The sequence below is a fragment of the Aythya fuligula genome, chromosome 13 (assembly GCF_009819795.1).
Source record: "Aythya fuligula isolate bAytFul2 chromosome 13, bAytFul2.pri, whole genome shotgun sequence".
Classification (NCBI taxonomy): Eukaryota; Metazoa; Chordata; class Aves; order Anseriformes; family Anatidae; genus Aythya; species Aythya fuligula.
Window position 1 is genome coordinate 12344239 of NC_045571.1, and position 13722 is coordinate 12357960.

A 13722-nucleotide genomic window follows, 5' to 3' on the forward strand; every position below is an offset into this window, starting at 1 on the left:
AAGGCTGATTTATGCACAGACAGTTTGGGCATCCATATTGGGCATGCCTTATATCTTGCTGCTGCTCCTGTACTGGCAATGCTCAGAAATAGAGCCATAGAACCGTAGAGCCAGAAAGAGAGAAAGAGAGAGAGAGGGAGAGAAAGAAAAGAAGGAAGGAAGGAAGGAAGGAAGGAAGGAAGGAAGGAAGGAAGAAGGAAGGAAAAAGAAAAGAAAAGAAAAAAGAAAAGAAAAGAAAAGAAAAGAAAAGAAAAGAAAAGAAAAGAAAAGAAAAGAAAAGAAAAGAAAAGAAAAGAAAAGAAGGAAAGAAAGGAAGAAAAAGAAAAGGGGAAATAGATTTGGAAATGGAGTTTTTGCACATCACTAAATGGAGCTTTGGAGCAAGAACTTGGGGTCAGATAAGGAATCAGATACATTGGGCAATGCTGGGGGGGAGAAGCAGGGTAGGTTTTGGCAAAGGACAGCATGAGGTATGACCTACTAAGAGATATGGAGCCAGAACAAAGGTCTGAACCATTTTTGAGGTAGCAGTAGAACAGAATAGACACAGCCAGTGTCTGTGAGGATCATAACTGCATCTGTAAGGGAAAACATTATGTTTAAATCTAAACAGTCTGAGTTTGTTATCTTTGCAAAATAAACATTCTCATGCATTTGACTTTTTTCCATGCTTACAAAGTGCACTGGATGTTGGACAAAAAACAGAGTGAGATCTTCTAGAGGCCGTTTGCATGCAAAACAGTTAGTAGCAAGAATTCCTAGCTGAGGGTGTCCTGTCACATACAGTTAGTAAAATATTGAATGAATTTGGATCAGAGTGAGTGCTGACCTTTCATGTAATTCCTTTGAGCGCCAGCAGTCCTCCAGATCTGAGGCAGGGTCTGTAGATGGACGATTGGCTGGCAAAAGGCGCATTTTTTTTGCTTTGCAGTAAGACAAGTAACTTCTGCACTTGTACATCCTGTATGCTCCTACTGACCTGTTTTGTGGATGTTTAGTTTGTAAAAAGGACAGAGTTCTTGCAGTGTGTCTGTAGAAGATGCATCATCTGTTTAAAACCTCTTGAGCAAAACAACTATGTCTCCTGGTACTGGTTGTGGTATGTATGAACTGAGCACAAATCTTTGTCATAAAGCTTTTTGGTTATGTCTTGACTTTTTCAACCCCCAAGCCCTTATGGGTATTACTGTTTCTTTTACATTTTTCTCTCTTTTTTCTCTCTCTTTTTTTTTTTTTTCTGAGTAATGCAAACTTCAGCATTCCAGGGTGTCTCCCCTTCTCATCTGCCCTTTCCATGACAACCTCACATGCAGGGATGGAGAAAATGAGTGAGAAAAGGAAGAGAAAGAGATGACACAAATCCAAACTAAAAATCTATGAAATTGGTGAGTGTGTGCATTGGGGAGATTCTTATGTATGCTGAGATGCCAGGGATGTTCTGACTTGTAAGTTGGTTAAAGCTGGCTGTAAAACACAGTGCTCGAGCCTTTGGGACAGATGAGGGAATCTCCCATCCCATGCAGTGATTTGGTATTGTCCTCCCTCAAGATACCTGTGATGCTTAGGTCTGCTTCTGTGTTAAACCATTTCATTCTCAGTGTGCCATTTCCTTGAGATTCTCGAACTTTATTTCCCTTCCAGATTTTGCCCCAAGTACAGACACCATGTCTTCCTGCAGCCTGACAGTCCTGACTGCTGTCTGCTTTGTTGTTGTGTCCATGAAGCTGTAGATCAGCTGCACTGTGATAAATAAAATGCTGCATGGGATTCCCCTTTAAATAACCGTCTCTTTTTGCATAGACAATACCAAGAGCCGGACTGTAATATGAGGCAGACAAAAACAAAAGCTGCCAATTTGGGTGCTTTAACTCTTTTTCCTGCCTTAGCAAGTATCTCTCTCTTCCAAGAGAGTTTGCTGATGAGCATTTCCAGCATTCTTTGCAGTTCCTGCTGTGTGAAAGACACAGATGGATAGAAAGATGAGTTTGTTCTCCACAGCTTGCTCAGACCATGTTTGTTTTTGTTTTTGTTTTTGTTTTTGTTTTCTTGTTTATTTGGGGGGGAGTGTTTTGGTTTTTTTTGTCTGTTTCATCTCTCTCCTAGGTCACACTGGTGTAAGCAGAGCCTGCTGGTTATGGAGCCGGTGATGCCCATTGCCTCTGGTGTGCTGCACAGTCCCAAAGCAAGGGCAGGCACTGGGGTTTCCCCCCAGCCACTGGGGTCAGACATCCTCCGCTTTGAATTAGCATTCAAAAAAGTGGATGAGTGGGGGTCCATCCTGGTGAGGGACCGCGGCTGGCAGCAGCTGACACTGCTGACAGGGACTTCTGTGGCTGCCTTCCATCTGACAAGTGAAGCCTTGCCTGCAGAGCACAGCCCACATCTCCCCAGTAGATGGGCTGTTGCTGCAGAGGAGATCACAGTTGGGGTACTGAGGCTTCTGGATGTTTACTTTGCCCCAGTTTTCATTTTCCAGAAGCCCTCTTGGATGATGCAGGAGCTTCTTCTAGAAAGAGGCTGGGGCCAGGTGGAACATGAGAGGCGAGGGAGGAGGAAGCAGATGGAAAAACTTAGTTTTGTGTGTATGGGAAGTTAGTGTGATTTCACAGCCTTGCTGATCTGCTAACTTTGATTGTGTGCTACTCCAGTGCAGCCTCAGAGCCAAGCCTTCTCTCTGCCACGTGGATTTTTCCTGCTGTTCTCCTTGGTTTGAGTAGTGTGCATTTCTTTTCATGGACTTGGGCAGTGCTTTTCCATGCTACTAATTGGGATACAGGATCATCCTCCTTACACAAGCAATGCTGTGATGTTCCCCTGCTTTCTGTTTCTTTATGTTCACATTATGGTCAGTTTTGCCAGTACTAACAACCTATTCCTCTCTCAAGTTTATTAGCAAGCACTGGGACTCTGTAAAGTGAGTGGGAATCCCCCTGCCTATAGAGGTACACAGATCCTAATCTTGGGGCTCTCACATCTTGCATGTACATGGAAGGGGGCGCAGAAGGGGACCGTGTGTGGGTGTATCCTCCTGGCCCAAGAACTGCTGGAGAAACCAGCTTTTGATATTTGTGTGAATTATTTTTTTTCTTGCTTCTTGCTCTTTTTTTTTTTTTTTTTTTTTGGTTGTCTTGTTCCTCTCTCCTGATTTACTGCATATGCTCACGTGGCCTTGGAAAGGGGGGTTCTCAAACCGTTTCACTTCCAAAAGGAAAAGAAGCTGGCAGGCATTCATATTTCAGTCCTCAAGTTATGTATGTTAAAGTCTCCCGGTGGGAAAATGGAAGATATAAGAGAGCAGAGAGCTGGTGGAGATACTTGTTAAGCGAAAACAGAAGAAAGAAGCATGTAACCCTAGAGCTACATCCAGACAAATTAGAGGTTTCACAGGTATGTTTTCTGTCTGTTGTTAGAACATTTCCATTGATTTTATACATTTTGTGGTAAGATGCCTCATTTTATCTTATGTAATTGTAGGAATGACTGTATTTTAGGAGTAGATTATAAGATATAAGTTGTTCACATGCAGAGGGGATAACGTTTTTATCAATGAAACCTTTTGTTATGTATGTAGCTAAATCAAGTATTAAATCAGATATAGAAGGCTTTGTGACTAGTTCTGAGATTTAAGCTTCCATAGGTTGAACAGAGGGGTTCAGAACAGAGTTAAGGGGGAAAGGAGACTTTATTTTTCCTTCTCCGCAAACAAACCCTTTCTCTGTTTTAAGACTTGTTTGATTAAAAAATGTGGGCTTGTGATTCGGTACCTTAAATACCAGCTCACTGCAGAAATCAGTATTAGTATTTTCCTATTGAATTTTCATTATGCTGAGAAAATAAAATTAAAATTCAATTTTGTCAGTGTGTTCAGAGGAACATATTGCATATTTTGCATTACGGAAACAATAAGCGATCGTATACTAAATGGTTAATATAGAAAATATTTTTGAAATGATCAGTTACCCTCTTTTAAATGAGAGATCATTATTCAACTCTGTTGTCTTTACTTGGTCAAAATTTCTGTTGTTTTAAGGGCCCCATGAGAATTCTTAAATGCCTAAGTGATTCCATAAGGACTTAATTAAAAGGAATGGTCTTTTTATTATATACAGTAAAATACTTTGTCTGATTTCTTTATTGACTATAAAATCTTGAAGCTTGAAAAATGTTCTGCTTAGAGTACAGACTTGAGAGCCGTTGAACTGGAACAAAGAGATCTGTCAAAGGACTCTCCTATTTTAGCTGCTTTGTAGCCACACTTTTCCACACTGAAAACCAGTCTTAATCTTTCTAAATGAATGGTAAATACTGCTGTTAACTCTAGTGCTTGTAAGAACTGTGTATGTAAGTGTCTCTTGCTTATATCTACATGGAAAATATTTCTTTTCTGACTAAAAGCCATCACGGGGGCAAGAGATGCAGATTTGAATTGAGAAAGACTCTGATTGTAGGTGATATTTTGTAAAGACCCTTCAGTGTCTTTGTATCTAGCCCTGTGATTTAAAAAAAAAAATCAAAGCCTGCTTTCCTAATAGCTTTACTAAAAGTCTGCTTTCATGCCTGTGAAGTCCCAGGAGATCCTCAGGTGTGAACTACCTAATCCCCAGTGGCAAGTACTGCCTTTTACATTATTTTAACTGTACAGAGTGCTGGAAATAGAATGAGAAAGCAAAGAAAAGGATTACAAGGAGCTCTAGTGCTGCCTTTGGTCTCAGAAGTTCTTGAAGTATCTGCAGCTCTTGAGTCAATGATCTTTCTCCTCAGCTGGCCACAAAAAGCACCATCTGTAATAGCAGATGAAACCCAGCTGCTCGCTTTTCTGCCAGGCTAATTAAAAAGTGTCGTGACCTCTCTAGTGCTAATTGTGTCCTGTTAGTGGGACAGAGGAAAGGAGTCCAACAGGGTTGCCTGGTATAACAGCTCTCAGATTCCTGACATCATTTTAAATTATTTTATTTTATTGCAATTCTGTGATTCCAGAACTAAGATGGCCACAGTGTATGTCTAATACATGGTTTCTGATCTGCAGGTGAGCAATGTGATAGAAAAGTGCCACTAGCACATGAATTTCCTGCAGAAGCTCCCTTTCTGCCAGCACCAACATGCAGAGCAACTACTCTGTGATCATCACCACCAGAGAAACTCTCCAAGTCCTCTATACAATGCTGGCAAACTCATCGGCTGCATTGCGCTCTCTGCCTCCCTGCCCACTTGCCTCTTCAGATTACCAGTTTTCATTAATTCCAGCATTTTTCTCCGTGGTTTTTGTTCTCGGTTTGGTTGGAAACAGCATGGTAGTTGTGGTGCTCTGTCGTCACAGTAGCCCCAAAACAGTTGCTAATATCTACATTTTCAACTTGGCCTTGGCAGATTTGCTGTGCCTTGCCACGCTTCCCTTCTGGGCTACCTATTACTCACAGAAGTACAACTGGCTCTTTGGATCTCTCATGTGCAAAATCTCCAGTTCTGTCCTGTGCCTGAACATGTTTGCAAGCACATTTTTCGTTACATGCATGAGTGTGGACCGGTACCATGCTATTGTCCATCCTATTCGCTCTCAAAGAAGAACTCCACAACAGGCGTATTTTATAGCAACGGTTGTGTGGGGCCTTGCCGGTTTGTCCTCCCTTCCAACTTTTTATTTCCGTGACACACATTACATTAAGAGCCTGGGGGTGAAAGCTTGCATTATGGCATTTCCTCATGAGAATTATGCGAAATGGTCTGTGGGAACAGCCTTCCTCAAAAATGTACTCGGCTTCTTCATCCCCTTGACAGTGATCACAACATGCTACATCTGGATCAGGAGGCACTTGCTAAAAGCACAGAAGTTTGGGAAAAACAAGCAGAAGATGGACAAAGTCCTGAAGCTGGTGGCTGCTGTTGTTGTGGCCTTCTTAATTTGCTGGCTCCCATTCCACATTTTAACCTTTTTGGATGCCCTAGCTCATATGAACATTATTAACAACTGTGATGTGACAGGGATCATTGACAAAGCACTACCATTTGGCATCTGCATGGCGTTTGCCAACAGCTGCATCAACCCTTTGTTGTACTGTTTTATTGGGAACCAGTTTCAGGAGAAGCTCCATCGCTTGTTTAAGCGACGAGTTTATCAGTTCAACAGCCAACAAGAAAGTTCTTCTTTGAGGAAAGGGAGCTGCTTCAGAGACACTGAGACCCCCGTGGGCAGGGAGAGGGGCCCTGAATCCTTTCTTTAGACACTGGGTTGTGACATGGGGCTGTGTCAGTACAGCTGGCTGCCCCTCAAGTGGAGACACGTTTTTCTCCAGTTCCTTTCATTTTTTGTCCTTTCACTCACCAGCTGTTTGAAGGAGAATGTGTTTTTTTTCTCATACATGAGGATTTATTCTTCCTTCCTTTTCATAATGAGCACTAAAGGGAAGATTCTGGCAAATAACTGTATTGATGGCATTTTAAATATCTGCTTATATGTGCCTGAGATCAGGCAAGTGTTTAATACAGAAAGATAAGATACACCAGAGGAACATTTCACCATAGCTACAACTGTGTAGGTGCTGAGTATTACACCCTGACTGCGCTGATTTTCTAAAAGAGATTCTCATTAGGGAATGTGTAAATAAAGCAGTGCAGATACTTCTGTACCTATCTGTAAGAAAATATTTGATCTTTATTATGTACACACACACACACATATATATAGTTTTGAAAATATATTGCTAGAGATAACATATGTTAAATGCATCAGATATACCTCCTGCTTGCTTGGGCCCAGGATCCTGAGAACAGGTGGAGACATGGATTTGCAAATTGCTGAAGGCGAAAGAGAATTAGTGGGGAAAAGTCCTACCACATGAATGTTTTTATACCTTTCTCATAGCATGTAACAGGTTTGCAAGCCGGGTAGTCCTTTCCTTTGGTCCACTGTGGTCACTTTTGACAGTAATGCCCTAGGAACAGTCCTGGTACACCAAGTTCTGGTGCTACACGGGTGAGATAAGTTCCACACACTGTCCAGCAGCCTTCAGGGAAGGACTTGCTGATGGTCTGGACTTTTTGCATTTCAAATGTCACTTACTACTGTATTTTTTGGGTACTGTATACAAAAACCCTAAATGACTCTGTCTTGACACCCAGAAGCAAAACCATGGTGTGATTGCTAAGTCTTGCCCACATCTCAATGCATAAGCTTTCTCATTTATAAATAAAAGAAAGGGGAAAAAAGATTGTGGCAAATAATGACTCTATTTTGAGGTTATGTTTGATTATTTGAAATTTGCTTTTGCTAAAGAGATACTGATTCTAACCACCAATGTGGATCCTTCCAAAATGATTGTGTTTACTAGGCTCAGTATAAAAGAGGGATTTTTTAGCACCATGCTCAATTTCCAGCAGGCTGTCCCCATGCTGGAGGACACAAGGACCAAAAGATAATTAGCTTCAGTGAAATGTGTCCAAAAAGTTACCCTTGAAACTTGTCTAAGCACTTCTGAGTCCATAAATAAGAAATTATACATGCTGCCAGGGTAACAAGGAGTCTGGCCTCCCTGAAAATCCCAGTGCTGGCCAGTGCCTGGGAGCCTTGGGAACATGATGCAGGAGCCATGTATCACTCTTAGAGCAGGGGCATGTTGCTTTGCTGGTGCCCTTGAAAATAGGATTTTGCAAGAAATTTGGCAGTTTCAGGGTGATGTGGGAAGAAATTTTGTGCAGAACTGAGCAAAATGGGGCCTTCAGGAATATCCACTTCTCCCTGTCATGGTTTGGTGTTCTGGTAGTAGGGTATGCAGCTGGAGAGATGCTTATCCCAGAAAATGGAAGAGACGCCACTGTGTTTCCCCTGGAATGTTTTTGTTGAAAATGTTCCGACAAGCTAATAGTGTCTGGGGCGTTGGATATTTCTGGAAGGACAAACTGTTAATTGCTTAGCAATGAACACAACAACACAGTCATGCTACTGCAGAACAAATAATTATACTAATAAAATTACCAGGTGTTCAAAGTGGTAGGCTCAGAGGGGTAATAAGAGGTTGTAGAGCCTTTTTACCTTTGCTGCAGTACAGATTGGGTCAGTAATGAGCACAACTGTGCCGCTAATTGGCATCTTGGTAGTCTCAAAACAAAATACAAACTACATGAACTGACCCCACTCCTACCTGTGCTTCAGCTGTATCTGTTCTGGGCATAAGTACAGCTTATATATTTTCAACATGTCAGTTTGGACCTGTTCAAAAATAACAGTTTTCATCCAGTCCTATGCCTGTGCAAACCTCCACAGGTAGGAAAATAAGACAGAAATCTGAAATCTAGCTACAGTTAGATTTACACCTGTGAGAGGCAAGGAAAATGAAGATAAAGCTTCCCAGAGGATAGAGCAGCAATGCAGGGTCTCCCATGGCTGCAGCTAGAGAGCAGAAATCAATGACTGCTTCTTGGGGCTGAGAGCTGCACTCTTTTCTTCTCAGAAAAAAAAAAATAATAATAATAATAAATGGGAGGCAAGACAGGGAGAGGAGGAAAATCCCTTCTTTCAAAGGTCACATTCTGCAAGGGTGAAAGGGTGATAAACCAAGAGAACTCACTAGCTCAGCAGTGACATTTCTGTTTGCCAAATCTGCTTTGTATTTTATACATAAGTCACGAATTTGAGTAGCTTGGTTAAACAAACACCCAAAAAAGACTGTCTGGAGAGGAACCTGAGATGGAAGTCAGGAAGATCTGTGTTGGTGTTGCTTTATTTTTAGAGCAAATTGAATACTGTTGTGCTCTATGACTTTTTCATGCTAGAGTTTCTCATGGGATTTTTCAGGGATTTTCCATGGAAAATGTGATTTTCCACACTTTCAGAATGTTGTGTTTATTTTTTTCTGGATTTTATGAAAAAGAATGTAGACACAAATGCAAGTGTTTTTTTTGTTTGTTTGTTTGTTTGTTTTTTCTTGCAAATTTAGAAGCTACTTCTTTCCTTTCAACATAACATTTTGCTGATATTTGCAAACCATTCTAGTACCGTGATGCATGCAATTTTCTCAGAGAATCTCAAGCACATGCGTGGTTTCTCAGTGTCTTGCTCTCTGTGCAAGTATGGTGAGATGAATTTATGAGCAACAGCTGGGTTTTGGAGAGGTTGTGCCAGTGTCAGTGCCAAGGCAAACCTGCTGCAGAGGGGTGAATGATGCTCTTCCCTATGGAAGTGCTAACGATTTGGAGTTAAAGCTGAGTGGCAGCATGATTTCTTTGGAAAGGGGGATGTTCTGGATGTTCTGGAACATTGCTAGGCCTGTCAGTGTGTCTTTCCCGAGAGAGGCATGGAAGGGATGGTTTCCCATTGAGTTCATTTGGTCTCTGTCATATTTGTACACCAAATCCTATTTGCAGCTTCCTTTTCTAGCTGTATTTGATTACTATCAGCTGAAATGAATTGCAGAGAATCTTGATCCAAACTGAGCATCCTGTGTGTGTCCCTGAGCTGACTTTAGTATGCTCCTTCAATATATGAAGCAGAGCAAGTCACTGACATTTATTAGCATGAACTAGTACTGAGTGCTAAGCTAAATGCCTTGTTTATATAAGATATACAATAAGAAATGTTTGGTACAGCATGTTCTCACTGAGAAGTCAACACAGCCTGAGCCTGCCCTGGCACCTACTCAGCACACTTGTCCAACTCCTTGGGCCAGAGTATGGGCAGGAATATCATCTTGCTACACTGCAGCTGACAGTTGCAGCTTAGCTGCCTTCTGTGGTGAGTCCCCTTGCCCTTCAGCCAAGGGACAAACAAATTGCTTGTGCTTCCCTGTGAAAATGAGGACCATCTGGGAGTTGTCCTGGAGGGAACACAGAAAAGCTGAAATGTGGGGATGCAGAGGTCTGGCAGCCTTTCCTCGAAGCTGGCAGGCTTGCTGCTCTCATCTCAACTTCCCATCCCTCAGAAGAAAATGACTGCTCTTGTTGGGATGGGCTGCTCCATTCAGCTCCTGTCTGCCTGCTGTGGGGTCTGGCTGAGTGCAGCAGAGAGGGGCTTGTTGTGCTGGCCCATTGGCTCTGCCAGGAAGGGTCAGTGAGTCTCCTGTGGCTTTGTCTTACCAGGTAACTCGCTGTGGAAGGAGCCCAGGGCTGCCGTCTTCAGCGTCACATTCCCTCTCTTCCAGGTACAGTGGCTGGCTGATCACCTTGTGGTTTGGTAGAGTATCTACTGAGGTACCTGTCTGAGAACAAGTGCTCCCCCAGTTTGCTAATTTTCACAAGAATCAGGAGGAAAGAAGCAATAAACACAAAATAAAAGGAGTCAAAATAGGGAATTGCTTCTGAAAAAGATCCTGCAGTTTTGTGTTTTTTTTTTTGTTTGTTTGTTTGTTTTTTTGGGGTGGGGTAAAGTGAAGTGATGCCTAACCCTGTGGAATACCCAGCCAGCAGCTGCAAGTCTGCGTGCATTTCCCTCAAGTGATGAGGTACTTCCAGACCTTCTTCCGCACCGGCACTTCCACAGCTGTACTCACGCTGTTGCGCTGCCCTCACAGAAAGCAAGGCCAAGGGGTGCTGGGCCCATGTGCAGATGGAGGAACACCAGCGGCTGGGGACAGCAAGGACAGGAGCGGGGCTGTTGTGCCTCTTTTACACTGGAAGTCCAGAACCATCTCCCCACAGCACTCATGTTCTCCATAACCCAGAGGATATCCACCCATCTTTCTTTGTGCCCAAGCTGTAATCTTGCCCGCTTTGAGTGTCAGCCCTTGTGTCTGTGGATGGTGGTATAACTCCCTCAGCTTCCAAAAACAGTTTGTTTGTTTGTTTTTTTTTGCAGCCTGTCTGCCGCTGGGAATCAGCTGGGGTACAAAGCCAGTGGGAGACATGTCTGGACAATCTATCTGCAGGCCTGGCAAAAATGGTCTTAGGCCTTGGTCTGGGAGTGAAGAGCCCTGGGAGAGGAGTGGACCAGCCCCACTTGCTGCCTCTTTCATATGTTTACTTTCCATTTCCTCTGCAGCTGACACAGAATCTGAATTTGACACTATAGACTCCAGACAGAACGCGGTTAATCCCAGAAACATTTCACAGGGACAAAACACAGTAATACAGAAATGAATGTGAGTCATGATATCTATTTCCCTGCTGTGAGGGGATCTGAACTTAAGCCCTCACCCACTGGCATCCAGTAGCTCTTCTGTTTGAGCAAAATTTGGTTTGCAAAGCTCCACTCCATGCCTTTAAGACAAGATCCAGTGTAAGTTTTCTTTTAAAAAAACATAAGTTTAAATATCTTGTTTTTTTGTTGTTGTTGTTTGTTTGTTTGTTTGTTTTACATTAGAAAAAATAAAAATAGATAAGAAAATCAACAATGCCCAATTTAATGCACTGCAGCAAAAACAACATATCCATTGCAGATGCCAGGTCAACATGACGTACAGCTAAAATGAAATGTGATGGGTTGCCTCTAGAAATCAGTCTCACTTTGTAATAAATGTAAGAAGCCTTTCTAGCAGGAAGGAGAATGGCATAGTCATTAAATGCATTTAGAAACAGATTTATTAGGGATATAAGATAAATTTACTTGTTGACTAATGTGTGGGAGAGCTTGCAGAGACAATGCAATGAAATTGAAAGATATCATTTATATAATTATATTGTTCATGTCATTCATATAATAAAACCATAGAGAAGCAAAAGCAGCACATTATTAATGCTGTTAAAATTTTAGTTCAACAGTTTCTTCTGCATTCCCCAAGGATTCCTTTAAGTTTTTGTTCTGAAGCTATCTGCCCATGCATAGGGCAGTTTATTCCTCATGTAGGAACTAAATGCATGCAAATAGGTTTGCAGTTTTATCACCAGTGCTGGAGGAATGGGGTTGAACCCTGAAACAACTTGCCAATGCCCTAAACCTGCCCCTTTGTGCTTTGCCAGGAGTTGGCATGCAGGCAGCTGCCATGTGAGCACTAAGGCTGGGAGCCACTGGCCACGACCATCCCAGCCCCAGGGTGCCCCACTAACTGGGATGCAGTGCCATGCACAACACACAGCTTCCTTCAGAAAATGACAGCAAAACATCTGCATTAAGTATTAGGACAGCATCCAAACATGCAGCTATTTCGCAATGATATGAAAGTGAAAATTACAAATACAAAATGTGCAAGGCATGCAGCTGTGTCACAATGGAGTAGAAAAAGTGTATCTGCTACAACTTCATCTTGAGAAAACAAAGCATTTCATCTCTCGTCCAAAACCAGCTTAAAATATGTTGCTTCCCAAAATCTTTAATGAGATAAGGATTACATGGCATGCAACTGTTCAGGGCCTTCACTTGCAGGGGAGCTCAATAAGTATTCTTTGCAGATGTTGAAAAGGAAGCATCTGTACTCTGACCTGCTAAGTGATGTAAGAAACTTAATACATCATTAAACAGATTTCATGACCCCTGAGCTGCTAGCATCTTATCCTGCAAACTCCTTCACTGATCGCAGTGAAATTCATTCTGAAGTAAGGTCACTCACTGCAATTTGGTTCTCTATACAAATCTCTACTGTTTTGAATTCAGGGCTGTTAAAATGTCCTGGATCCCTGTTTACCATAAAATGCTAAATGTCCTTGTTTTACTGTATTAATGGTCCCCTTTTAGATAAATATCTTGTACAGGATTTGTTCTTCAAAGTGTTTTTGTTTCTTTGGAAGAGGATTCCTCTATGTGTTATTCAATATGCTATTCAAAGTAAATATGTTTGACAAAAGTCTGATTAAGAATGTATAGAAATCTACGTATGGACTAATAAAAAAATTTGTTTGTCTTTCAAATCTAAGATAATAGACTGCTGTCTAGCAAGGAAATGATACAACATTTGTTGTTTTCAAGGACATGTCTGGAAAAAATTTTTTAGAGTATGATACTAAATGTACTATATTAACTGGAGAAAGCCCCATGGACATCACTGGCTGTCCGCCCAGGATTTGGCAGTCTTTCATCTGATTTTATTTTGATCCTTATCCCCTGAAAGACTGCAAAGATATCTTTCTTTTATGCACTGGAACACCCAAAAAAGAAATTCCAGAGAAGTCAGGAATGTTTATTCCTTCAGCTGACAGTCCAACATGGATCCGTACTACAACAAAACTGTCTTCTTATCAGAGGCTCTTCTGCTGAGATTCATTCATGTGGAATGAATAGGATAGATTCAGCATGAGGGCCTGTTAAATGCCTTTGAATGTTCAGAGGCAGTACTAAAGAATGTTCACAGGTTTTCCATGGGTCGCAGAGCAGGTGACAGTACCAAGAACTTGTGCATTGGTAACACGTGGCCTGGTGAACCACACTAGATGCGGTTGGAGACACATGAAGAATGAGGGGTTGTTCCCGGAGCTCCCCCCCTACTGTGGATCCCATCATAAATCTTTGCTGTGTTCAAGTTGCTAGCTGTGTTTGTTCTATAATATTTGCCTTAATATTACTGCAAGTATGCATGTTAGACCAGCTTAAAATATAACAGTAAAGTAAACTCAGTAATATTTAACATCATATCTGAATAGATCATAAAGAAGTAGTGTAAAGCTAGCTGTTAACATCTACAGTTGTCATACAGACCATTTTCTTCGCCCTTGCCCCCTTTGTGTATTCAAGTGGTTTACAGAGAAAATATTTAAAGAAAGCACATAGAAGAAATCTGTTTTCAGTTTCTTTGAGGTCTACAACCCTCCCTGTCACCGGTTCAAGCAGAAAAATACTCAGAAGAAACAGTGGAGCTAAGCCAGAGA

At 41.8% G+C, this 13722-nt stretch overlaps 1 protein-coding gene across 1 annotated transcript; it reads left to right on the forward strand.

Annotated features, from left to right (window-relative positions):
- Positions 1-1267: 1267 nt before the first annotated feature.
- On the forward strand, positions 1268-6639 carry AGTR2 (angiotensin II receptor type 2). Its single transcript, XM_032195990.1, has 3 exons — positions 1268-1385; positions 3178-3387; positions 5027-6639. Exon 3 carries the CDS (start codon positions 5100-5102, stop codon positions 6216-6218), a length of 1119 nt encoding a protein of 372 aa, XP_032051881.1. The 5' UTR covers positions 1268-1385; positions 3178-3387; positions 5027-5099; the 3' UTR covers positions 6219-6639.
- Positions 6640-13722: the final 7083 nt, after the last annotated feature.

What these genes read in the sequence shown, in the direction of transcription:
- AGTR2 (XM_032195990.1), top strand. Translation starts at nt 5,100, where the DNA reads ATGCAGAGCAACTACTCTGTGATCATCACCACCAGAGAAACTCTCCAA.